Source organism: Anabrus simplex, chromosome 1 (genome assembly GCF_040414725.1).
Source record: "Anabrus simplex isolate iqAnaSimp1 chromosome 1, ASM4041472v1, whole genome shotgun sequence".
Lineage (NCBI taxonomy): Eukaryota > Metazoa > Arthropoda > Insecta > Orthoptera > Tettigoniidae > Anabrus > Anabrus simplex.
The window spans coordinates 690,157,845-690,185,002 of NC_090265.1; the positions used below are offsets into that span (position 1 = coordinate 690,157,845).

General features: G+C 40.1%; 1 protein-coding gene across 1 annotated transcript in view; it reads left to right on the forward strand.

Annotated features, from left to right (window-relative positions):
* The window catches only part of Rcd1 (Reduction in Cnn dots 1), a 250,715-nt gene that overhangs the window by 91,826 nt on the left and 131,731 nt on the right, over positions 1 to 27,158 (forward strand). The window contains exon 7 of the mRNA XM_067135952.2: positions 10,845 to 10,997. Coding sequence (XP_066992053.2) covers positions 10,845 to 10,997 — 153 coding nt within the window. The remainder of the gene's footprint in view (positions 1 to 10,844; positions 10,998 to 27,158) is intronic.

Here is a 27,158-nt window from a genome sequence, read left to right on the forward strand (position 1 = left end):
ACCTATTCAATACAAATTTATTCCACTATAGTGTGGTTAAATACACATGGAAATTATCAGAAATTTGAAGGGTACATATTTCGCCCACTATTTATTGGGCATCATCAGCCTCAATCAATCTTAAAACACACATGGTCTAAGGAGTCATAATAACTTACGTAAAACATATTGATGAAAATTTACAAGTGTTAATACTGTGGATGCAAAATGTTTACAGTACAAAAATATTGAATAAAACAGAACTATACTAAAATCACTTTGAAAAATTGAAATGTTCATCTAAAAGTAATAGTCACACATTGTTTTTAAAAAGTAATCCATGTCTGACACTGAAATGGATCTTTTTGATGAAAAGCTTGAACACTATATATTACATTAGGAAAACAGAATATCAAAAATAAGGTGTCAACAGGATAAGAACAAGGCGGTTAAAAGAGACAGTATATGCTCATGTTTGAGGCCAATATTTAAAATGAGGATGGAAATAAGTAGTTGAATTGAAGGTAGTATAGTTTAAGACGTCATGGAAAGTTGGATAAAAATCGTGGTGTGTCGTGAAGTGCTGAAAATCATCAAAGAATTTGCCGTAAAATGCTGCTAAAATATCAAATAAAAGAAGGTAGGCTGGACGACAATTTCGTGTAACCAGAAAATGCCTCCTGTAGACGTGGATGTCCGTAGTAAACGTTGTCAATCTGGAATGAAACGGAAAGCTAACTTGACAACGGGAAATTAGGCCGAGAATATATCGCTGAAAACTATATGTTGAATAATGTGTACTTACTTATTCTCAAGATGTAATGTATGTCCTAATGTATCTGCAGCGTTAGTCTGTTTGAAGTTCCTACTTCTAGTGTAGTATCGACGCTGTTCAGGTGTTGGGGAATGCTGAGGGGAAGAGGGGGTACTGGTAGGCAGAGCCTCACGTGTTGTAGCCAGTATAGGAGGGGCGTTACTTGAAGGAGCAAGTATGGTGTCGGTATTTAAGGGGACTTATGAGTGAGTTTTCATGAAAATATGGCCAAAATACCGAATTTTGGATTTTGCCGAAAATTAGGGCCCAGACCTTTTCTGAAATAAGGAATGTTGAAATTTTTCCCATAGCGCCATTTTTAAAGCCCTGGCGGTGATCTAAAGATGGTTGCGCGTCATTATTAAATACCTAAGCACGCCACGCCTACCTGTCTCATGTACTGAAACACTTCGGATTTTGTTTTACCACAAAATCCACTTGTGGGAATGGTCATGCAAGTGTCTTTTGACATCTACTAACAGAAAATTCTCATACTTTACAATGGTAGTATACTTGGGAATGAAATAACCTCTGTCATAAAATATTGAAATAATTTACTTTAGATTTTGAGTTTTATTTTCTTCATGATGTCCAATATAACTTTGTTATCAGTAATTAAGTAAATAGAAGAAACTAATAAATAAATGAGTTGCTTATTCGAATACTATAGTTACTTCCTACCAATCTTTGTTGACATTTTCTCCATGTGGGTTGTTTTTTTAAATATTTGTTGGTGTACATTGATCTGTGACAAGGGTAATATTGTTTGGAGTGTGCCTTATTATTCCTGGCTTGATACAGTAAAATACTTCACACTATTAGTTGTGTGGAAACCAAGTTTTTATTTGAAATTGTTGGAAAAATATTGTCTATTTATCAGAGATTGGCCTCAGATGCCTTGCTGGACGGGTGCAAGAGAGGGTTAACTCAAAATGCTAATGAGATCTCCATAGCGTTATATGCCATAGCTGCCCTAGAGAGGTCTTCGTTTGAAATAAGAAGCTGAATTTAGCAGTTATAAAATCAGTGAGTGAATTTAACATGGGTTGTGTGAAAACATTAGAAGTGATGCATGACATTAGGCAAGAATCTATGACAAGTTCTTCACTGAAGATCGGTGAGCAACGTGATCACAGGCATCTTTGTCAGGGGCAGAGGGAAAAGTGCAAGGAAAAGGAGAAAACTGCAAAAAGTGTCCTTAGAAGAAAGGATGAAGAGATCTGAGGGCTGTAGATATGGTGCAGGGCAGTTCTGATGTATGTAACTAATCACCCAACTTTATTTGCTGTTTTCTCATGAAGTGATTTTTGTTACAGGTATTATGATAAAAAGCTCCCTGTATTGCAGTTTTCAAGTTATTTAGTTCAAAGTTGGTTTGGATATTTAAATATGTATGGAAATTATAATTAGCTCTGCATTATTTGTGCTTTCAAATATAAATAATTTCTGATCTTTGGGCAAAAGGTAAATGTTATCATTTTGATTCTCTCTCCTGATTCTCGTATTAAAGGCACATCAAATTCAAAAGCAATTTTTAATTATGCACGTATTTAGGTATTGTTTACCAAGTATGGATGAAAATGAGTAAAAACTCCATCACAAGGAACATTTTTTATGACCCAATGTTTTTTATAACAATGTTATTATTATTTCAAAAAGTATTTGAGCAATCATGTTAAAATTCAGAATGTCTCCTAACTATAGGCATATATACCTGTGGTTAAAATTACAAAATGATCCGTCCAGTAGTTTCAGATTTTCAAAACTCACTCATGAGTCCCCTTAACGAAATAGAGGGAGTCTTCAATTCTAATGATTTAAATATCTGAGGGACTTCACTATGGTTTGGGTTGACCGTGTTCAATACCTGTAACAAAAATCACTTCATGAGAAAACAGCAAATAAAGTTGGGTGGTTAGTTACATACATCAGAACTGCCCTGCACCATATCTACAGCCCTCAGATCTCTTCATCCTTTCTTCTAAGGACACTTTTTGCAGTTTTCTCCTTTTCCTTGCACTTTTCCCTCTGGGGTGCTCCTTTTTCTGCCCTGACGAAGGTGCCTGTGATCACCTCTTTCATATTTCTTATACATGACATCCCTTGGTCAATTCATCCTGTCTAAAATTTGTGGCATTAAGTTTCTGGAGTACTGCTTTGTGACTGATTTTTTCAGTGTCTTGATCTTGGAATCCTGCTTTCCATCTCAGCTGACTCATGGGATTTTGACCTTGAACAGTTAATTCCCTTCACTTAGGTGTTCATGTTGTCCCCAACATTCCTGCAATTCGTACACTGTGCACAACGCTGTCTCCACCTCAGTGACACACATCGTCCGATACACAGCAGACAACTCCCACCCTATCAGAGGGTTTGCCTTACAAGGGCCGCAGCAAAAAAAAATTATCATAATTATTATTAGACATGATAATTAGCTTTAACGCTGTCTCCACCTCAGTGACACACATCGTCCCATACACAGCAGACAACTCCCACCCTATCAGAGGGTTTGCCTTACAAGGGCCGCAGCAAAAAATTTATCATAATTATTATTAGGCATGATAATTAGCTTTTGGGCTTTCACTGTGTCAGGAAAACAAGAAGAAAATTATGGTTTCATGGAGACTCTCTTCCACGTCTTCAGAAGAAAGAAAGAATACCGCGCACAATAGACCAATGTTGAAGTATTCTCAAATTCAAACCATCATTATTAGAGAAGTCTTGGAACATAAAGAGACTACTTTTCTTCTGAAGATGCAGAGCAATGTTTCCGCAAAATGTACAGATTTTCTCTTTGTTTTCTCAACACAGCAAAAGCCCACAAGCTACATTATCATGTCTACTAATACGGGTCGTGAAAACGTCAGTCTAGTTATTATTATAATCATTCTTCTTCTTTTTTTAGGACCGCATAGTATCACTTTAGTCTGTCCATCGTTCAGGTCTCTTTGAAGGGATTGTTCAGGCTTTGCGGTCTTCCCAGTACATCTTCAGACACTCCAATCTTCGTGCCCTTTCCTCATTTGAAAATATGCTTGTTGCTGGTTTGTTTCGTGTAAGGGTAAAGCAGAGGTTTGTATTCTTGAGTTTTGTATTCAATTTTATCTTATTTGTGGTGTCTTCTGTTGTAAGGCCTATTTCCTCCAGATCCTCTCTTACTTCTCTTGTCCATTTACATTCTGTTGTGGTATTTTTTGAGACGAGATTATGTTTTACTAGTTGTTGTTTCAGAAGTCTCGAACCCTGCATCCTCATGATATGTCCAAAGAATCCCAGTCTCCTCTTACGCATAATATCTGTAACGGGTTCTAGCTCTTTGTACACGACTTTGTTGGGTATTATCCGCCAGTGCCCATCTTTCTGGTATTTTTTGTTGATGCAGGTTCTTCCAATCCTCCTTTCAATTTTCTGAAGTCTGTCAGTTTTTGATTGTTTATTCAGGTATGAAAGTGTTTCTGCTGCATATGTAGCTTTCGGTTTTATAACTGTGTTGTGGTGTTTTATTTTTGCATTTATTGATAGACATTCCTTTTTGTAGATATCCCATGTTAATTTTTGTGCTTTTCTGAAGATGGTTTCCGTGGTTTCCCATTTTCTCACCAGGCAAATGCTGGGGCTGTACCTTAATTAAGGCCACGGACGCTTCCTTCCCACTCGTAGCCCTTTCCTGTCCCATCGTCGCCATAAGACCTATCTGTGTCGGTGCGACGTAAAGCAACTAGCAAAAAAAAAAATTTTGCTTTAGCTAATCTATTTGTTCTTGTTTGAATTGATATTTTTTCATTTAGGTTATGCGTTATTACTTTCCAAGATATTTAAATTGAGTTGCTATTTTGATTTTGTTACAATTATTATTATCTTTATCTTTCGAAGACCAAGAGAGTTTCATCATTTTTCTACCTTTCATGGACCTTTCCTTCTTTTAGCCAATTCTTCTAGAGACTAGAATTCTTCTCCATTCTTGTATGATTAATATATTAAGTGGCGTTGATACTATAATCTTGTTTTGCTGGTTAAAACACCAGTCACAGTCACTTATCATCTGAAGATCTCTGTCATCTGTTAATATAAAATTAGGCGTGCAGCACCTTGTATTATAGGTTAATTGAAAATAAATGGCCTAAATGCACATTGTCCATGCTCAGTCCCCCCATTATCAATAATTTTGTGTCTGTATTGCTAGCCTAGTGCAGCCCTTGTAAGGCAGACTCTCCTGTATTGGTGGGTGATGTCTGTGTGTATAAGAGACAGCATTATTTTGTGGTGGGTATAGTCTAGTGTGCGCTGAGCTGAGAAGCTCAGACTGTAGAGCGGTGGCCTTCTGAGCCCAACTAGGCAGGTTCTATCCTGGTTTAGCCTGCCTGGTGGCTGTAATTATTAAGGCGTTAAGTCTGTATGGTCTGACACCGTGATTGCATGCCAAAAGCCTAGATTCAATTCCAGACCTCTCTGCAGTGTTCACATGGAGGGAGGGCGTATTATTCTGTTGATGGTGATTTGTCCATCGAATGGGGATGTTAGGCATTGAGCACACACCTTGGTGCTATTCAGCAGGAGTAGGCTATGTGCCGACATTGGGTTTCACTTTGTCCCTTTCTACCTTCATATATCAAGTTATTAATTTTATCTCGTCATCTTCTCTGATCTTAAAAACTCACTGCGAAGATTCATCTCACTTCATATCTGACCCCATAGAGAAGCGGGACAGGGTTGGACATACTTTCAGAAACTATATCACTGCCCGATTCATTCTCAGTATTGTGTACTGTATGTTCAATTTCATTCCTCGTAATTCAAGGTTTACTAGGGCCAGCCGTTTCTGCTGACTACCAAGTGGTGTATCACTCTTTGAGAATGAACTACCATATTTACGCGAATAATCCCCGCATATCTTTTTTTAAACAAATTGGGGCGCGGGTTTTATTCGCGTCAAAGTTGGCAACATGCTCCTGACTCACCTAGTTTTTTATGTTGAGTGTACAATTATGCTTTGTATAACCGCAGATTGAATAAAACTGTCCCCATATGTCATTTTTAAATCGAAAACTATTTAGACTTTTAATTATAAACTGCCTTTACATTTAAAAAAGTGTTTTACAGAGTAATTTAAATTCAAAATTTATCCGCATCATGATAGGTCGCATCTTCCGGAACGTGCAGGGGTAGCTTTCCGCACTTTCCCCCACTTCGGTGTGTCTATAGCATGTTTCATAGCTGCTAAATTTGAGTGAAATCTTATATTCTTTTGTATTCGGCCTTTTAAGGAAAGCCACTATATCACATAGTAGCCAGTGTGTGGAGAAGCAGAATCCAAGAAGACTGGCGATGCCAACGGTAGGCGAAAAAGCGCAGCTCATAATTATAATCAGTTTGAATGTACCAGACGAACTGTGTTTTTTTTTTTACTGCCGAACCCAGATGAACTTATGGTTTTAGAAGAGTTGGTGTCACTGTACTGTTTTAGAATGCAGACGGAAGCGAAAGACATCCTCCCTTTGTCATAGGAAAGTTTGATAAGCCACAATGTGTTGGTAAGGGTGTCGGACATTTTCCGTGCAAGTACAAGCCTTCTAAAAATGCAAACAGTACAGTAAACCAAAAAATAATTTGTCCTAATCTTTTAATCATGCTGTTTTTTTTTTTTTTTTCCATTGCTTGAGGTTATGTTTGCCAGCGAGTTATTCAAGTGCATTATTTGAATAATGTAAATGCAACTTGTTGGATACATTTTGGAAATAGAATTTTTTCCATGGCATTTGAAAGGTTCAGACTGTGAATCAATGTTAATTGCATGCATTAGTGAGTATCAGAATATTTTGTGACGCAGCAAGAGTTGGCATTTCTGAATTATGAGTTGGCAGTTAATTCGAAATCGCGTAATAATGTGGTTTTACTGTATCGCAAAACTAACATCCAAGTATGCCGGTGTGTCTGTTTCAAGTGTTTACATTGCACAAAAATTATCTACTGCCGGTTGTGTTACTTCTTCTTTTCCTACCACTTTCATACACCTGTGGGGTTGCAGGTGCGAACTGCGTCGCACATGTGGATTTGGCCCTGTTTTTCTGCCGGATGCCCTTCCTGGCGCCAACCCTATATAGGGGGAGGTAATCACTATTGCGTGTTTCTGTGGTAGTTGGTAGTGTGGTATGTTGTCTGAATATGAAGAAGAGAGTGTTGGGACGGACACAAACACCCAGTTCCCGAGCCAGAAGAATTAATCAGAAGCGATTAAAATCCCCGACCCGGCTGGGGTTCGAACTGCCAGTTGTGATACTATCAAAGTAAAAAGAGACCCCATGTGAGAAGTGGTTTAGACGTGGAGTGTGACGAATTTGTAATTTAGGAGAGGATTCAAGTGATGCAAGAAACAACGAATCTTCCGATGTACAGGGAATCGAGCCTATTGCAAATTCAGATTAATGAAATACCTGTCATGTAAGTAGGCCTACTTGCTAATTTTCATAGCATTTTATAGCAGTGATAATGTATTTTTATTATCTCAGCCAAAGCAGCTATATCCGTAAATTAACATGTTAATATTTGCGTAAAGAATACGTGGACCTCGCAGAGTGATATGAATTGTCTGCATATAAACATGCACACACTGCACTGCGGCACACAGTCTTGGCCTGGCAGCCCTTGAGAATGGAGCTCCCATTAGATGTTACTGCGAAGTGCGCACAGTTATTCGCTTTTTAAACGCAAAAGGTACTGAACCGATTAAAATCCATCGCCAATTGATGGATGTGTATGGTGAGTTGTGCATGGATGTCAAAAATGTTCGTAAGTGGTGTAGAGAGATTGCAGCCGGTTGGACTGAAATTCACGACAAGCCAAGGAGCGGGACCCGTCAATTTCCTTCGAGACCGTCAATTTCCGTCGAGACAGTTGTGAAGGTTGAGTAAATCATGCATGAAGATCGGCGGGTCACTCTTTCCCGAGCCAGAAGAACTTTGGTTCCTGAGGTTTCCCAAAACACCACTCGCAGAATTTTAACAGAAAAGTTGAAATACCGGAAAGTGTGCGCAAGATGGATGCAATGAACGCGTGCTGACTGAAGACCACATGCGGCAACGAGTTGATTCTTCCTGCACATTTCTTCAACGCTTTGCAGCTGAACAGGACACTTTTTTGGACTCATTTGTCACGGGTGACGAAACCTGGGCGTTCCATATTACACTTGTTCCCTAAGTTGAAAGAACATTTGGCTGGAAAGCGATTCAGCACCAACGATGAGGTGAAAGATGAGGTTCACAACTTCCTGAACAGCACAGCGGCGAGCTGGTATGACATGGACATAAAAAAACTGTCACAGCGTCTACAAAAATGCATCGACCGAAATGGTGGTTATGTAGAAAAATAGCTAAATGTTCAAGCTGTAAAATGATGTAAACCATTGTAGAAATAAATGAGTCGATGTATTTATAAAAAATAGGAGACTTTACTTTTGGGATTACGTTTATATATTACTCTTTTGATGGAAGGAATTTTAGTTCATTTCATTTTTTCAAAATGAGCCTTCCTAAAATTGGGTGTAGGGATTATTCACGTAAATACAGTATTTCCTGCTTCATAATGTAATCTATGGTGTTCGTTCCAACACCAAAAAAGAGCAGTTTTTCAGCTTTCAATCAGTATACAGCTTGTAATGACCTCTATGGATAGAAGGCTTGAACTGGGGCCTATTCCACGAATGAACTTTGCACTTTACAATTCACATTTTGTTCCACCATCACTTTTCAGATTTAGCTTGCAAAGTGAAAAGTTAGGAATCTTTCCACTTTTCAAGCCTGTTATGTTCCTCCATTGGTACAGAAATGCAAAGTGCAAAGAAATGAAGTGAAATGTTTTCATAAATCTTGCAAAGAGACGATTCCCTTTTCATCTGTTAATTAACGAGTATGTACACTAGTTTCTCGGCATAGAATTTGGTTTAGTGATATAAACACGTTATGATGAGAGCTTTTGTTAGCATCAAGTGAGGACAGTGATAAAAAATCCAATAAGAGAACGTACAAAGACAGGATTAATTTTCATAACCTCACTTCGGCGGACTTTTGCGAGTGATATTGTGTTACCCTAACACAGGCTGACTATATTGAAACATGCAAAAAAAAAAAAAAAGGTAGTAAATTCCTTTCCGTAAAACAACAAATTCTTATATGCTTACATTGGTTAGTAAATGATGCCCAGCTGCACGGTGTAGCAGCAATGCATGGGACATCAGAATCAATTATTTGCAGAACTGTTACCAAAGTCGTAGATATTATAGTAAATGTAATATTTCCTAACAGTACATTGGCCTGATAATCCACATAATATAGCTACGGGATTTCTAATGAAGGGTGAATTTCCTTCTGTGTGTGGATGTGTTGACGGTACTCTCGTTAACATTGATGTTTGTCATCATTTGAGAGGTTGTTTTTAAAGTTGCCAAAAAGGATGTCACGTTTCTCCTTGACAACTTCCATCACAGCCAGCTTCTTGTAATAACCTTTCTTTCCCATGATAAAATACTTTAACGGTACCACAATTATACCGTCAAGTTCGCCGCGAAAAGTAAAGCTTTAGGCCTATACAGTTTGCTCATGGAATAAACTCGATCGGATCACTCATTCGCAAAGACTTTTCACTTTGCGAAAAAATTGAAAAGTACAACCTAGATCATGGTGGAACAGAAAGACTTTGCACTTTGCAAGAATTGAAAAGTGAAAAGTGCAAAGTTGAAAAGTTGCAAAGTTCGTTCGTGGAACAGGCCCCTGGTTGCAGAAAGCTACCATTTAGTAGACTGCCTACCAGGTGTCTATGTATGAAAGGTCACTGGGCGCACGACCGCCTGTTAGGTGAACAAAGGCCGCCAGACGTATAATTGACTGCTCTCCATATAAATCTACCATAATTCTAGCCTATAATATTCTGGGAGAAACAAATTCTAATGGTGAAAGAATGACTGAAATTGTGTAGTAGCTCACGAGACTTCCCTCCATATACAAATGTACCAACTTTCTTTTTATAATAGTATGGATTGGTATTGGCCTATCTCTAATATGTTTTCTTATTGCTTTTTGCCATGCATAAACCCTCTATGCTGAGTTTTTAGAAGTTTGCAGTGTTTCTTTGAAAGTATTTTTGAGATGATCTGTTATAATTTTCTCCTTGTATAGTTTGTCATAATTGTCTTTAGGGGTAGGGTTAGAGTAATGAAGTATGTTGAGAGGATTCAGGTATGTACATGTCTCTTACCGTAATTTGAGAAAAATAACAGGTTGAAGCAGGGCATTTGTGGACCAATAGTACTGTAAGAACAAAAAACACATTTCACCCTCATTAGTATCACTCCATTTCCGAAGTCGTACTATTCTGAAAAATCAGGGAACTTGTTAAAATCTGGCCGTATTCATATCAGCGTGTGAGTGAATAAGCATAGAAAAGATGTTATTCTTGGGAACCGTTGCTTAATATATTGCCTGCCTGCATGTGCAGAAAGTGTGAATAACAGCTAATCAAAAAAATAATTGCAACATTTAAAAAAATTTGTTTTGCCATTTTGTTAGTGGGGGTAAAGGTTGATTCTTGTTATCTCAGTCTTCTTCAATATGTCTTTATCATTGTCTTCATCTTCAAGAACAATTTGTATCATAAGATCACCAATCACATACTCATTATCACTTTCATCTTCCAAAATATCATTATCCGAGTCACAATCAACTAAAAATTGCTGAATTTCCACGTCACTAAGACGTCTAGGCTTGTGCAGCGCAGCCATTTTTTGATGTTGTGTATGTCAGTATTACACGGAAGAACTGGAAGATCTCATCTTTTGATCCTCCTTGAACGTGAAGCGCTCAGTTTCAACTAATCTGACGTTCCGTGTACATTTATGGCTTAGAAAAGTGAGCACTGCACAGAATTGTATATATACGGGTTTAACGGTGGAAGGATTAAATTATAGTATAACATAACTGTTTTCCCTATAAAGTATGACCATTATGATCGTCATCTTACATGTCCTTTTGAAGTAATCTTCATTAACATCACTATTTTCCAGACTATGAGAGCCAAAGCTCCATCGCTGGTTGATAGAATGATAGGCTCTTCAACTGCAGTTAATCGTCCTGGTCTCAGCGGCCTGGAAAGCCTGAACATCATTCTTAAACAACCCTGGGACCCTGTGGCAAGCAGCCTCAATGAACTTAAGCCGGTGAGTTTCATTGTACTAGCTTAGTCAGTGTTATTTTAGAGTTCATTATTTAGTTAACACATTCATTGTGAGTTATCTCCACAATATCCTTTCTTGTAATATTTAATATTCTAAAGTGTATAAATACCATGGAAATGAGAGGAATTGTATTGTTATTTTTAAGTGTGTGATGAAGTATATGTGAAAACATGGATGTTTAACACATTTATTTATGTGAAATAGACTTTCAGCTTATTAGGTGATGTCAGGAGAGTGACTGAACCCACAACTTCCTCATTGAACTGCAGTGCCCTCGATCGTTCTTGTTCTGTTGGAAATTAGAAGGTTGAAGTTTCTGTTCCCACTGGTGTCCGGTTTGGCTAGTTATGATGTATACTTCACATCTCATCAGGATGTACTTACATGCACCGGTCATAACAAAGTCCCAGCCCGTGTCCTATTAAATACTGTACATGTTAAAGAAACCTGGATAGCACATTTACGTCACTCTTTAGTACGTTCGCATTTCTCACCATAAGAAATTCAAATCGGTGTTCTCGGCCACACTGCACGCACGAAACGCCAGCGACGACTGGCCTGGGTGAGGATTTGGTAGAGAACGTAATTTCACAGCCCTAGCATGTCGACCTACAGCTGCAGGGAGCGTCAGTCTCAAGCCAGTCTTTGACGTGGGCGCACGTTTGTTTGGATCATGCGAAACAGTAGCTTGTGTGACATGTTGGTGCTTAATTTTACTTTCATGAGTGCTTTATGTAACAAAGTACGTAAATTAGGCCTACTGTACGTACGTATACAGGTGACTCAGAGATGCCAACTATTACAATTCAATCGTAATAATTACGAATTACCCATAGTAATTACACCTTTACGAATCACACACCACAAATTACGATTTTTTATTTTATTTTAAGATCTAAATGTATGAAGCGTTCAAAAGGATACACAAGGAATGCCATTACAGCTTGAATACTCAGAATATTATTTTCATATTTCTCAGTAATAATTTATACCCCTTCCCTGTCCCTCGTTTAAGAATATCAAATTTTCACGTGTCGAACTCAGTGTGTGCTTCCAGTAGCGGAAAAATAGGCACCTGTGAAGTGTTATATCTTACAGAGTTGTTGTCTTTGTTCGTCACATGACCAGACTTCCGTGCAAGTGTGCGAGTTCTTTTGTCTTTGTTTTGGCGGCAAAGTGGTGACAAACTCCGTTTCATTGTGAATACTGTGTGCGTGACTCTTGAAGAACTATTTTTGTGATTTTGGTTGCCAAATTTATATATATTTTGGTCTTCTAGTATATATACTAATCTTGTATTACAAAATGCGAAAGGTTTGAAATAATGAAGCAATTTCTTGTGGAGGAAAATTCGTGTGGCGACGTTACCGTGATTAGTTATGCTAGTAATAAACCAAAAATAGTTCAGAAATTTAGGGAGGAATACCCGAAAGAATAACCCTGTTTACTGCGTTCTTAAAATCTCATTCACACGTGTTTTGTAGTGTGTGTAGCCACGATTTTTCAGTTGCGCATGGCCAGGCTGAGTGGCTCAGACGGTTAAGGCGCTGGCCTTCTGACCCCAACTTGGCAGGTTCAATCCTGGCTCAGTCCGGTGGTCTTTGAAGGTGCTCAAATACGTCAGCCTCGTGTCGGTAGATTTACTGGCACGTAAAAGAACTCCTGCGGGTTTAAAGTCCGGCACCTCGGCGTCTCCGAAAACCGTAAGAGAGTAGTTAGTGGGACGTAAAGCAAATAATATTATCATCAGTTGCGCATGGTGAGGAAGAACAAGACAGTTCTGTGTTAATATGGACACCAAACTGTTAAGTGCTCTGTTAGTGCAGAGGATGCACATGATATCAAAAGGAAAAGCATGTCACCCGTGTACGTTTACCGAACAGCAACTAAAAGCTGGTAAGGGCAGCAACTACAGTACTCAACAAAATAAGTGATCCTTCAACCTCCACTCAAATATGTACCGCAGATCACCTGTTACTTTAGCAGGTAAGAATCATACACTCTTTATATGCCAGTCTTCGAATATCTGGTTGAATTGTATGTTCATTGATTTTTCAATGATATGTACGTTAGTAAGATCTCGAAAATAAAAAATTCTACGCCCTCCCTTCCCCCCCACGTGCCCGAACAGCTGCATTACGAATTGCCTTTCTTGAAAGTTGGCATCTCTGGTGACTTTTTGGTGCTTAATTTTATGTTCGTAAGTGAATTGTGTTTCAACATACATAAATTAGGTCTACTGTTCTTAGGCCTAGTGGTTTGCAGGACATTCAGTTATGAAGAACGCTAGGCAGTTTACAAATGATGAAAAATTAAAGTTTATTGAGAAAGCGGGTGCTAATCCACACATTAAATGTGTGTAAATCGCCCAGATGTTGGACATTCCTATGATACCTTTAAACATAATTGTAAGCGATGTGTATGGTTCACACGTCTAAAAAATTTACTATATTGGTGATCTTAAAATGTATTGTTTCTTTATGTATTTCATTATTTATTTCGTTAATTATAATCATAAACAGGTGTCTCTTTGTTTTCATCATAATTATTTTTATGTTCAAACCTATCCTTAAATTTAACAGCGTAATTGTTTTTCATTTTTTAGCGTGTCACTCTTTATGACGTTACTTTTTCTTTGTTTCTTTATTTTCTTCATAATTATTTTTACGTTCAAACCTAATCTGAAGTTTAACTGCGTAATTTGTTTTTTTTAAATTTTTAGCATGTTTGCTCTTTATGGCGTTACTTTTTTTTTCGGTCTTCACAAAAGCGTCTTAACCAGTTTTGGCTGTAGTCAGGAGTTCATATCTTTTCTGTGGGCATATGTTCAGATGGCATCATTTTGATAGTTTTGAATTCAGGCTAGAAAACTCGTTTAGAATAAAGTATGAAATGTTAAACAGTGTGGGAAATATTCAAAATATCGTACTTGGCTGCATAATTTTTGCACAGTTTCTTACCAGATTTGTTCCAAAATCAGAATAACTTCTTTACTCGAAGATTTGAAGTTAATGAAATTGCAGGTAAAGTCAAAGAAATCACCGCGATAGCTGTGAAAATACCGTGTTGTATAAATGTTGAATTTTTATTTATATATTAGTAGAGCCCGGATTTCTATGCAAAAATCATGTTTTTAAATAATCTTCTCAAACTTTGCAAATATTCGTTTTATGCTTTAACGATTCCATATAACCGTTCTTTTTCCCTGCATGTTTGTATGTTTTGACCTTTTCACAAGAAAATGTATGCATAATGCATATTTTGAAGATTTTGGATTTAATAGCGAATATTTGGAGTTTAATATTGGATAATATTACTTTTCTTTTGACTTTGGCGCATATATAATGTTAACTTGCATGATAGTGCCTTTTATGAATGTTTGTTTTCAGAATTTAGGACCATTTTTCAATGTTATACAGTATGTCTATTACTAAGAGACAACAAGAATGCATTCCTGTCATCCTATGTGTCAAGCAAAGTTAGTACGTACGGTAGAAGTTGTATAATCCAATTAACCAAGCACTTTCTTATTTGTTGATTGAGTAAATATTGATGTAGACCGGAAGGTCCAACGTCAATCTCTGTATTTCTTAGGAATAAGGCGTCCCAGTTATACATTGATGTAAGTTAAACCGTAAATTGTGCATTGCTGTTAATAACAGCTCATTTTTTTGTCTATGTTAGACGTACAAAACAAGATTTTTATCGCACTTTTGTGTCGCCGCGTTACTGAGATAGCAGCTTACAAGCCTTGGTTTTGCACTGAACCCACTTCCGTTGTTATCGTGGAATTTCTTATCCAGAACTCTCACTCGTCACACGTCTTTGTTATCGCAGCAGGCAATCGTTACCAGTTATTGAGGACATCCAAATGTGTCTGCAATCATCGCACGGAGAAGTAGCTGCGGCAGCTAGAGATAAGCTGAGCAAAGTGATTCGTTCAAATCCTGATTTTGAATACGTCAGGCTTATAAAAGACGTATTGTGGTGAAGATGCAAAAGATGTACATTTTCACCTCACTTTGTCCCAAATATCTTCATTTAAGTAAGCACTTGTCACTTCTTGTGATGTAGAAAGGCCATTTTCTGTGCTTAAGAATGTGCTGACAGGGTGCCTCATTACATGACCAAAGTACTAGAGCTTCATAACCTTCATGGTCTTTAGAACTTTTCCCACCTTTCCAAACCTCTGGAATAACACATTCCAAATTTACAAAGTAGTGTGTGGGACGTACAACCAATAACTGTTGTTATCCCTGGACAGGTGGCGATCGATGATGCAACGTGAGAGGTGGCGCTAGTAGATGATCTATTTGCCCACCGCAGAATTTTCTTGCCTTTCTCTAGAACGTTCCAGTTGTACGCTATACCTCTCACACATTAGTAAAACCCATTGGCTTGTTTGATTCTCTTTGCAATTTCTTAATTTATTTTCCCATCTTCTGCAAGTATGAAGTTTGAATGAAAGAATTACAGGTGAGAACCTGTTGTATAAACTAGCATTTAATCATGTAAGGAAGGGAAAAAAAAGAGAGAGATAAAACTTGAGGATCATACGAAGTGATTCTCATTCAGCATCATCTAAATATTAAACCTTTTATGTAATAATAATTTTCCTAATATACCACGAATGTATTTTTTATTCATTGATATGGTGAATTATGATATAATGCTGTAGTTCTTTACAGTTGGGGCTAAACAAAGAAAAGTGTTATATTGTGTTTGTTTTGATATTTGTATACACTGACTGACAGAGCAAATGCAACACCAAGAAGGAGTGGTCAGAACTTTATGCCAATTGCAGGGTAGACTGACGTCACTGAGGTATGCACATGATGTGAAATGCGCCGCTGTGCTGCGCACGTAGCGAACGATAAATGGGACACGGCGTTGGCGAATGGCCCACTTCGTACCGTGATTTCTCAGCCGACAGTCATTGTAGAACGTGTTGTCGTGTGCCACAGGACACGTGTATAGCTAAGAATGCCAGGCCGCCGTCAACAGAGGCATTTCCAGCAGACAGACGACTTTACGAGGGGTATGGTGATCGGGCTGAGAAGGGCAGGTTGGTCGCTTCGTCAAATCGCAGCCGATACCCATAGGGATGTGTCCACGGTGCAGCGCCTGTGGCGAAGATGGTTGGCGCAGGGACATGTGGCACGTGCGAGGGGTCCAGGCGCAGCCCGAGCGACGTCAGCACGCGAGGATCGGCGCATCCGCCGCCAAGCGGTGGCAGCCCCGCACGCCACGTCAGCCGCCATTCTTCAGCATGTGCAAGACACCCTGGCTGTTCCAATATCGACCAGAACAATTTCCCGTCGATTGGTTGAAGGAGGCCTGCACTCCCGGCGTCCGCTCAGAAGACTACCATTGACTCCACAGCATAGACGTGCACGCCTGGCATGGTGCCGGGCTAGAGCGACTTGGATGAGGGAATGGCGGAACGTCGTGTTCTCCGATGAGTCACGCTTCTGTTCTGTCGGTGATAGTCACCGCAGACGAGTGTGGCGTCGGCGTGGAGAAAGGTCAAATCTGGCAGTAACTGTGGAGCGTCCTACCGCTAGACAACGCGGCATCATGGTTTGGGGCGCTATTGCGTATGATTCCACGTCACCTCTAGTGCGTATTCAAGGCACGTTAAATGTCCACCGCTACGTGCAGCATGTGCTGCGGCCGGTGGCACTCTCGTACCTTCAGGGGCTGCCCAATGCTCTGTTTCAGCAGGATAATGCCCGCCCACACACTGCTCGCATCTCCCAACAGGCTCTACGAGGTGTACAGATGCTTCCGTGGCCAGCGTACTCTCCGGATCTCTCACCAATCGAACACGTGTGGGATCTCATTGGACGCCGTTTGCAAACTCTGCCCCAGCCTCGTACGGACGACCAACTGTGGCAAATGGTTGACAGAGAATGGAGAACCATCCCTCAGGACACCATCCGCACTCTTATTGATTCTGTACCTCGACGTGTTTCTGCGTGCATCGCCGCTCGCGGTGGTCCTACATCCTACTGAGTCAATGCCGTGCGCATTGTGTAACCTGCATATCGGTTTGAAATAAACATCAATTATTCGTCCGTGCCGTCTCTGTTTTTCCCCCAACTTTCATCCCTTTCGAACCACTCCTTCTTGGTGTTGCATTTGCTCTGTCAGTCAGTGTATATAAAATAAGAGTTTTGTCTGTACATTGCTCAGAATTTAGAAACAATAATATTTCTGTACCAGTTGTGTCCACAGTAACAAGGAAATGTACTTTCTAACCCTCTCCAGCTCAAATTTATTTGCTACATGAAAAGAGAAAATTCTTGAAAATACCCTTCAAATAGTTATGAATAATGTTTCTGTGGAAAAATTCATACAATTTATGAAAAATTAAGAAAATAGAACAGTTGTACCAAATGGAATATAAAGGAGTTACTTAGGAAATTCACAGGAAACATGAAAGTGATTCCATTTGGAATCATAGACCTGGAGAGGGTTAATTTTCTGTCATCTCTTGTGTCTGTATGTATGCCCTAAACTAAATGTGAAAGCATACAATATCGAAATCCCATAAAACTGACCAACATTAACATTACATTTACCACAGTTTTTTGTGATATGCTTTGTCTCTCCTGTTGCCACTCATCTCCGGTGTACGTATGTACGCACATCACGAGAAAATGGCTGAAGTGAATTTAATAAAAATTGGTATGTAAAGTCGGTGAATGAGCCACTACAATCTAAGCTATAAATAATTTTATTCACACTAAGTGAAATGGTAATTAGGGGAAGGCCTAAAATTTAATTCTCAAAAATTTATTTGTAGAGATGTTAGAAAGTGTTTTTTTTTTATTTCGTAGAGATTTGTTTAGTTAAAAATCAAAATGTGGTGTTTTTGTTTTTATTATTTTCTCAGAAAAAGAATTAAAACTTGGAAAGCAACCAGGTTTGTACAATAAGTGCTTTTAATAACGTATAATATTAATAAAATATACAGAAAAATGAAGATAGCATTAAAACCCTTAAATGTGGCTGTGGAAAAATGAGAAAGCACTCATAAGGGAGTTACATTTTTATTTTGCATTCACCTTCATGCAGCATTTTGAAACATATTTTAAATGAATATAAGTTACCTTTCTCAGTTTTATTGGAATACTGCAGTGAAATTATTGAAAGTAGATCCTGGTCAGTGTCTCGGTATTTGCAGCTGTCAGTCGTCGCCTCCTATCACTTACTATGAGACTGCATTTTGAAAACCACCTTTCAGAATCCACATTTGAACGTGGATACCTCACATATTTCAGTGCAGCAGTTGTATAGTCTGTGTGCAAGCCTTAATCCCATGAGGATCTCTGTTATATTCACATAATCTTCTCAGTGCAGTTGGTTCTTGATGGCAGTCGGGTAAATGCTGTGAGCCTCTAAAAGCTGTTTGAGACTCCATTTTCTTAAAAAATGGGGCATTCTTCTTAAAACGGAGCAGTCCTGTAGAAGATAGATTCTTAGGTGCAGGACTAAGTTCTAACAATGACCCGATGGCTTCTCCAGCCTTCCTGGCTGGATCCATTGTCCTTAAAGTCCTGATTTTTACTAGAGTTGACTGGGCAACAAACGTAAGCTTGGACTGAACCATTATATTTGTTTCATGTTCTGGAGGATCATCTGGTTGACTTCCGCTAACATATTAAGCCAAGTACGAATACGGTAGCAGGATTGTCTAGTTTCTCTACTGCCGGGCTGAGGGGCTTATATGGTTGAGGCGCTGGCCTTCTGTTCCCAACTTGGCAGCTAAAGTTTCTCAGCGTTTTGAATTCTTCTCAGATTCACAATGTTGGTCTAAAGCATCTTTCCTGCGGTAATCTGACAGTCTCAATATTTGCACATAAGAATGCCACAGGAAATTATAAATCCTGCATTCTTATATTCTTTAAGTCTGTCGGTGCAGAAACTGCTACCTTCGGCATTTTAAAACCCAATTTTGCGATGCCCGGTGGCAAACATTGTTATCACACTATTTATTGTAGTCACGTGCCAGTACCGTGTAGAGTCATAACCACACACAAAATGTATTTCTGAATTCCTTTCATAATGTTTAAATTACATCGCGTCTCATCTCTGCTTACTGCTAAATTCGCAACTACCGCGACAAACACATGGTCACCAACTGATTCACACAGATAACGCACTAGCTTCGATGACACTGCACAATTTTCGCACTTTATTAAATTATGTAGAATTCTCTACTAGGAATCACACTCACTACTGATGTAACAGGAGGCAAACATAGTTCCCAATTTGAACAACAATCGTGTAACATTTTTGAGGTAGTCGGCCAAACGACTTGTGCCACGAGACAACAGCTGTTCACCACAGGCCACACTGCTACTATCGAAGACCGACTCCGATACTCCAGTTGCCGTGTAACGAGACTAACAACAATATATCGTAGTATTGATTGCCCCTTGTGAAATGATACACTCGATCATTCTCACATTTGCACCAAACAAATTTGAATATCGGCTTGTGGACAAGAATATTTGGAGTGGTGAGGAAAAAATTTAGAAAAATGCTTTTATTTTGCAGATTGTTGTATTTGTGGTGTTATTCACTAATCTTACATTATTTTGCAATTTAAATTCACTCCTGGACAACACGAAATATGTCAACACTTGAAAATAAAACCATCCTAACCTCTAAATTTGATTTTCTGTTTTATCGTATCGCTAATTAACAAAAACTAACACCTCTAGTTATTAGTGGTCCTATCGATAAATACTACATTAGTAAAGTTATACAGAATTAAATTTTCAATCATTTATGTCTTACACATTTTTACTCTACTGACTATTCAATTTTTGTTGCAAAGTCCATATCAGCGCTGACCCAGGTGTAAATGGGTTACAGAATTTGATGGAAATCTGTATGTAAAGTCGGGGAATAAGGAACTACAGTCTTAGACTATAAGTCATTTTATTCACGCTGGCTGAAATAGTACTTTAGGGGAAGGCACCTGTTAATTTTTAACCTGCTGAGGCCTGGTGTCCTTTTAAAAGGACACTGTTTAAAAATGGAATATCCCTTAAAAGAAATATTTTCAAAATGAAATAAATAAAAATTGACCTTTTGTTGATAGTGTTTTTTTTTTTTTTTTTCCCCCTTGGTGTGACATGCTTCTCACTTCACTGTCTCCCACCAAGACACTGTTAAAGAAGTATACATTTTTATGACATTTGACCAAAAGTGAAATGTTCTGGGCGTCAGGAGGTACCTTTGTTATTTATCTTATCGAAAAGTATTACATATCAAAAGTTATAGTGAATACATTTTCCGGGCATTTATGTCTTATTCAGTTGTACCATACTGACTGTTATAAGTGGTGGTGGTGGTGGTGGTTGTTGTTTTAAGAGGAAGTAAACTAGGCAACCATACTCTATATAACAGTAATCAGAGAGAAAAATGGAAGGGGTCCGATACTTTGAAAAATGAAGGTATCGGCTTAAGAAAGACAAGAGCCATGTAGGGCATGCAAATAAAAGACTCCTTAGGCTTCCATACAGAGTACTGTCAGGGTCAGAAAAGAACAAGAGTTGACAAAGGGAAATCATAAAGGAACGATCACTTGAAGAATAAGACAAGAGGGGGTCATGAAAGAAAGGAAGACTCCTTTACATTAGATGCCCTAAACTAAATGTAAAAGCCTACAATATCGAAAGCCCTGCCATTCGTCTGGTTCCAAAATTTTCTAATACTACTGGTACATAACAAACTGGGTCATCATAGTATTCCAGCTATTGGATCCCAACTTTTTTTTTTTTTTTTTTTTTGCTTTACGTCGCACCGACACAGATAGGTCTTATGGCGACGATGGGATAGTAAAGGGCTAGGAATGGGAAGGAAGCGGCCGTAGCCTTAATTAAGGTACAGCCCCAGCATTTGCCTGGTGTGAAAATGGGAAACCACGGAAAACCACTTTTAGGGCTGCCGACAGTGGGGTTCGAACCTACTATCTCCCGAATACTGGATACTGGCCACACTTAAGCGACTGCAGCTATCGAGCTCGGTGATCCCTACTCTGAGGCACTGATTGGAATGAGCAGTGTGCGCACTTAAAGGAATAATGGCAGAGGAGAGTTCATGGCTGTCTGCGGTCTGGTCATTCCAGCTCGGGAAACTTTGGGTCAGAAGTGTATGCTATTCATTAAAAGTGAGAAAGTGTGCGGTATTTCATATGAGAGCATTGCTTTTAATCGCGACATTCCTACTGACTTCATTGTAATGACCTATGTTGATTTCAGTTGAGAAAGCCACAAAGACAAGTCTTTCTGATGATGTAAGAAGGTAGGTGGAGATTTAATGTCTGCCATTATAATGAAAACTGCCCAACTCGATGGACTGTCAGTAGGCAAATGGGCCTGCCATCGTAATAATTCCCCAACTTGATTATGACTGACAGTAGGCAAGAAGGCCTGCCATTACAATGAAAATTCCCTAACCTATTTTTCACAGAGGAAAGATGTATAGTAACTTTCCTGTTGCATTTCTGGAGTAACGTTAAGAGCTATGCAATTTAATATAATCTTACAATGTGTGCACTACTTAACCTAGATAGAATTACGTATACAATGTAGAATTCCATAATGAAGCACAGATACATCAGCTAGTTTGTAAATAAGTTGGACTTGAACACATTGCACACCGGGTACTCATCACATTCAACCCCTGTGTCTGGCCATTTTCTGTGTAACTTATTGCTATGAGCTTAGCTTCACTAACCTTGTACTGATTATGGTGAAATTTACCGGAGACCTTTGGTAAGAGTCCTAATAATGTTTCCCGGTGTGGTAGGCTGTGTAGCAGTGACCTGAGTGAAGGGGCACACAGCAACTTTTGCAAGTGTACCTTGTTTCACTTTGTTTGCCCTTGTTGTAACACACACTGCACTTTCTGGTTGAATTTTGTTTCACTCCTGTAGCTGGAATTTTGACTAGAAAGTGGTCCTTTACCTGCCCTGACAGCCTCCCAGGTGGGTCTTTACTTGGGACCCTCTTGGACAGATTTGAAGAAGTGGATGGTTGCAGATCAACAGCACTTCAGTCAACCAGATCCTGGCCACTCCCATGAGAATTTGCTTGTACCTTAACTTATTATGAGTGTTTGAGGCACAGCACAGCTTTAATGCATTAAATAATGCACAGGTCACTAGGTATAACCCCACTTTCGTGCTCCACTTCATTGTCTTACACAAGATAGTAAAATAAGACGAGTACTGGTCCGTTCGATCAACCTCTTTCATATACATATTGTACTCAATTAATACACTTTGATTTCATATAAACCTGCCCAGTCCTACTGTCCCATTTACCAGTACATGCCATAGAGGCATCATGGATGGTAGATACCACTGTAACAAATCTTTTGTCCTTCCAGATTACGAGCAAGACCTCCTCTCTCCGCACAAATGTAATCTGCCCTTTTGACAGTTCTTTTGATCTAAATTTCACTTCACCTGGGAAACCACAATTCTCCCTAATTGTGCCACAAACTCGTGTTTTGTGTTGCAGAAGAGTATGAGATATGGACACACTATTATAATAATTATCTTGGTGTGTGTGATGCCACATACCAAGGAAAGGCCTCAGGACTGATTGATATTGTTTCTTCCAGTTTCCTTTCCCTCTCCTGTATATATCTCCATATTGCAGACTAGCTGATGTACCCGTGCTTCGCTATGGAATTCTACATTGTCTACAGAATACTATGTTAGGTAGAGTACACGCTATGAGCAAGATTGTATTAAATTGCACAGCTCTTAACGTTATTCTAAAAACGCGATGGGGAAGTCACCAAACATCTTTTCTCATATGAAGACTGGGTTGGGGAATTTTCATTATAATGTTGTCCATCTCCATGGCTAAGGGCCTGTACTACGACAGCCAGATAAAAGTGCGGTATAAATTTATTTGGCAGTTTGGACATTTATCTGGAAGTTCGGTTGAAACCGCGTACTACGACTTTTGTTTATGTGCAGTCTGGGAGAATATTCTTGAGTATAGCTATGCCGAAGTTGGAGAGGCTGTTAACGCTCTTATCTGGGACTTAGCTCTTATCGGGGACGCTGCTGTAAAGAATCAAGATGGCTACTCATGAAGATGAATCTACATCTGCATGATGCTGTGCGAAATTAAGTTGTTACAATGTAATTTATGTATATATTTATAAAGTATGTCATGCTTCCTGTCCAGCTATCATAGAATTCTTAAAAATTTCTCAAGCTAGTAAGTTGTTGCTACTGAGTATGTCAGTAGTACACAAGCAGTCAACCGCAAGTTTCATGGGTAGCCGTGGTCGTTAGGGCATCAAAGTTTGCTGTTAAGCAGTTTTTCGTGCGTTCAAGTCCCAATAGTCTTAACATTTTTTTACCTTGTAAATGGTAGTCGGTAGGTTACTAGAGGTGATAGTACACATTTCCTAATCATTAACATGCGTGTCTCGAATCCCACTATCGGCAGCCCTGAAGATGGTTTTCCGTGGTTTCCCATTTTCACACCAGGCAAATGCTGGGGCTGTACCTTAATTAAGGCCACGGCCGCTTCATTCCAACTCCTAGGCCTTTCCTATCCCATCGTCGCCATAAGACCTATCTGTGTCGGTGCGACGTAAAGCCCCTAGCAAAAAAAAAAACAACATGCGTGTCAAAAGCGTGGGTTCTATTCCAAATCTATCCGCGACGCACATATGGAGTAAAGGTATATGACGTTGTTCATGGCGATTCGTCCGTCGAATGAGGATGTTAAGGAGGTTATATTTCTTTTACTTCATAACAACTTGCTACAAAAGTATTTACGCTAAAGTGAGATAAATGCTTGCCAGTTACTATTCTCACATTGTATTGAAAAGAAAGAAACTAACTACTTATTCAATGAGCAAACAATAAATTGAATTAATAATAAAATTGATGATCCCACGCTGCATCAGTGGCATTAATTACGAATATAAACTATACTTTCGTCGTAACGCGCAACCTCGTAAATAGTACTAGACAAAAAAGATACATAACCTGAATCTTAACTTTTGCGTCCAGGTTATATTTTCAGTCTTTTTATTTTCTATAACAGTTTCAGTTTCGTAAATTAATTTTAACATTTCTTCGTATCTGTATATTTCAGTCCTAATTCTGTTTTTGACCTGGACTTCCACATTATAGCTTAATAAGAGTCTGATATTTGATTCTAGTAATACAATTTCAAAAGGAATAGAGCTAAACAAACGAAAACACAGGGAACACGTATGCCACCGCGCTAAATTTCACTATATTTTCAGTAACCTTATTACCAACCCAATAAAAATGTTACTACATCTTCCGTATTACAATCCCGCCGTTAAAATCCGTTGGTAGTACGCAAGAAAATATTTAACTTCTAGTGTGCAAAACTGCAGCCTACGTATCTGGCTGTTTATCTGACATTCGTAGTACAGGCCCTAAATGGTTAGCATACTGGCCTTTGGTCCAGAGGGTCCCGGGTCAATTCTCGGCCGGGTCGGGGATTTTAACCTTCGTTGGTTAATTCCAATGGCTCGGGGGCTGGGTGTATATGACGTCTTCAGCATTAGATTCCACCATAGGTAGGGACCCATCGTCATCAACGCGCAGGTCGCCTATATGGCGTCAAATCAGAAGACCTGCACCAGGCCTCTCAGCAGGCCACACGCCATTATCGTAATGGTAGGCCCGGTTGTCTACCATCATTTAAAGATAAAAATTTCATGATGTTCCATATTGAACTGTATCACAGTTAAATTGAAATAACAAATAACGTAGTTTAACCTATTCAATACAAGTAAATAAGAAATGTATTGCTACATTCTTATTTAATTATAAGCGGAAGTGGTACCGGTTTCGACCCCAATCTGGGTCATCATCAGCCGAATAAAAATACAAAAACAATGCATAGGAAAACAAGAAATTAAAGGATGGGTCTTTCACAAAAAACCGTTGAAGAAGCAATATAAGATAATAGGGATTAGCACTGCGCGATTTTAAATCGTAAAATCTAGAAGAAGTAGAAGGCTACGTGGGGCTACCTGGGCCTACCTGGGCCTTATCGTGTCATCGAAGGGAGTAGCCACTGATCTGGAGAAGTTAAGAAGTGTCAGGGACTGGCCGGCACCGAAGGACAAGCGAGAACTAAGGAATTTTCTTGGCCTTTTCACGTATTACCGAGGATGTATAGCTGCGCAGACATCTCAAAGCCCCTCACGCTGCTCACCGAAGAGAGGAGGCCTTTCCAATGGTCAAATGCGGCGGAGGATGCCTTCTGGACGCTGAAGGAGTCCCTGTGTACGGCACCCATCCTAGCATACCCCAAGCCTGGGGAGAAGTTCATCGTAGACACCGACGCCGGCAATGTGGTAATTGGTGGGGTGCTGTCCCAAGTGCAAGACAGCCAGGAGAAGGTGATCGCCTATTTTAGCAAGATGTTGTCAAAAGCTGAGAGAAATTACTGCGTGACACATCGGGAATTGCTGGCCATCGTGAAGACCTTGGTGCACTTCCACAAGTATCTGTATGGGCAGCCTTTCCATCTGCGCACTGACCACTCCGCATTGACCTGGCTCCTAAGCTTCAGAAACCTAGAAGGACAGACAGCTCGCTGGGTACAACGCCTTCAAGAGTATGACTTCACCGCCGAGCACCGACAAAGAAGGAAGCACTGCAACGCCGACGCTCTATCCAGAGGACCATGCCTTGAGAACTGTGCACACTGCCAGAAAGTGGAGAGACAGGCGGGCATCGTGGACGTCCGGGCCGTGGGGGCCACCACCGCTGAATGATGGGATTGGGACGCCCTCAGGAGGGGGGAGCTGATGGATAACGACCTTGGGCTGATCTTACAGGAAGTAGAGTCGGGACAGAGACCGGAATGGAGAGACATCGCCGAACGCAGTCCAACCTATAAGGCGTACTGAGTCCAGTGATCGTCTCTCATGGTTAGTGATGGGGTACTTACCCGCGTGTGTGATTTGATCTACAGAAAGAAGAATATTTCTCAGCTGATAATTCCCAGAAGCATGAGAAAAGTACTGACTAGTTGCATGCAGGCACTACTGGCAGTCACTTGGGAGTGAATAAGACCCTAGATCATGCCCGACAGCGTTACTACTGGGTGCATCTGAGGAACAATGTTGAGTGGATGTGCCAGCTGTGTGACACTTGCGCGGGGAGCCGGGGCCCGTGTACCAGGAGTAGGGGCCAGGTGATGCAGTACAACGTTGGAGTACCTTTCGAAAGGATCACCATTGATGTTGCGGGACCATTCGCCAAATCTGACGCTGGGAACCTTTACCTACTCCTGGCCATGGACTACTTCACAAAGTGGTCAGAGGTCTACGCCATCCCGAACCAAGAGGCAACGACAGTGCCCGACGTTTTGGTCAAGAACTTCTGCCAATTTGGCGTCTCGAGGGAGCTTCGTAGCGACCAAGGCAGAAACTTTGACTCCAGGCTGATGCAAGAGATTCTGCAGCGCTTAGGAGTGCGGAAGACCCTTACAACCCTCAGTCAGATGGCGTGGTAGAGCATTTTGTGAAAACCGTCAAGGAGTATCTCAGGGAGGTGGTTTTGATGCACCAGAGGGACTGGGACGAGAGAGTTTCATTCTTCTTGATGGCTTATTGAGCATCCGCCCATGAGACGACGGCATGACACCTGTCAATATGATCTTCGGAAGGGAGCTCTTCCTGCCCTGCGATGTAATGTTCGGGTCTGCACCAGACCAGCAGCAGCCAGCAACGGACTATGTATGGGAGTTGGTGGATCAGTTCAACGACATCCACAATTATGCCCAACATCATCTATGGGTAGCCAGCGACCGGATAAAAGCCTGCTACGACATGCTGACAAACTCTGCGGTTTTCTACGAAGGTGACAGTGTGTTTCTATACCATCCGATACAGACAAAAGGGAAGTCGCCGAAACAGTAGCCACAATGGGAAGGCCCATATACAATCATCACCAGGATCAACGATGTTGTCTACCGGATCCAGCAGCCGCCCCGAGGGAAGATGATGGTTGTTCACCTTGATCGCCTGGCACCGTATCGTGGAGCAGCTGAGGACGAGCAGCCTTAAGCAGGGGGTAGTGTAATGCTTACCGTGTCCGCC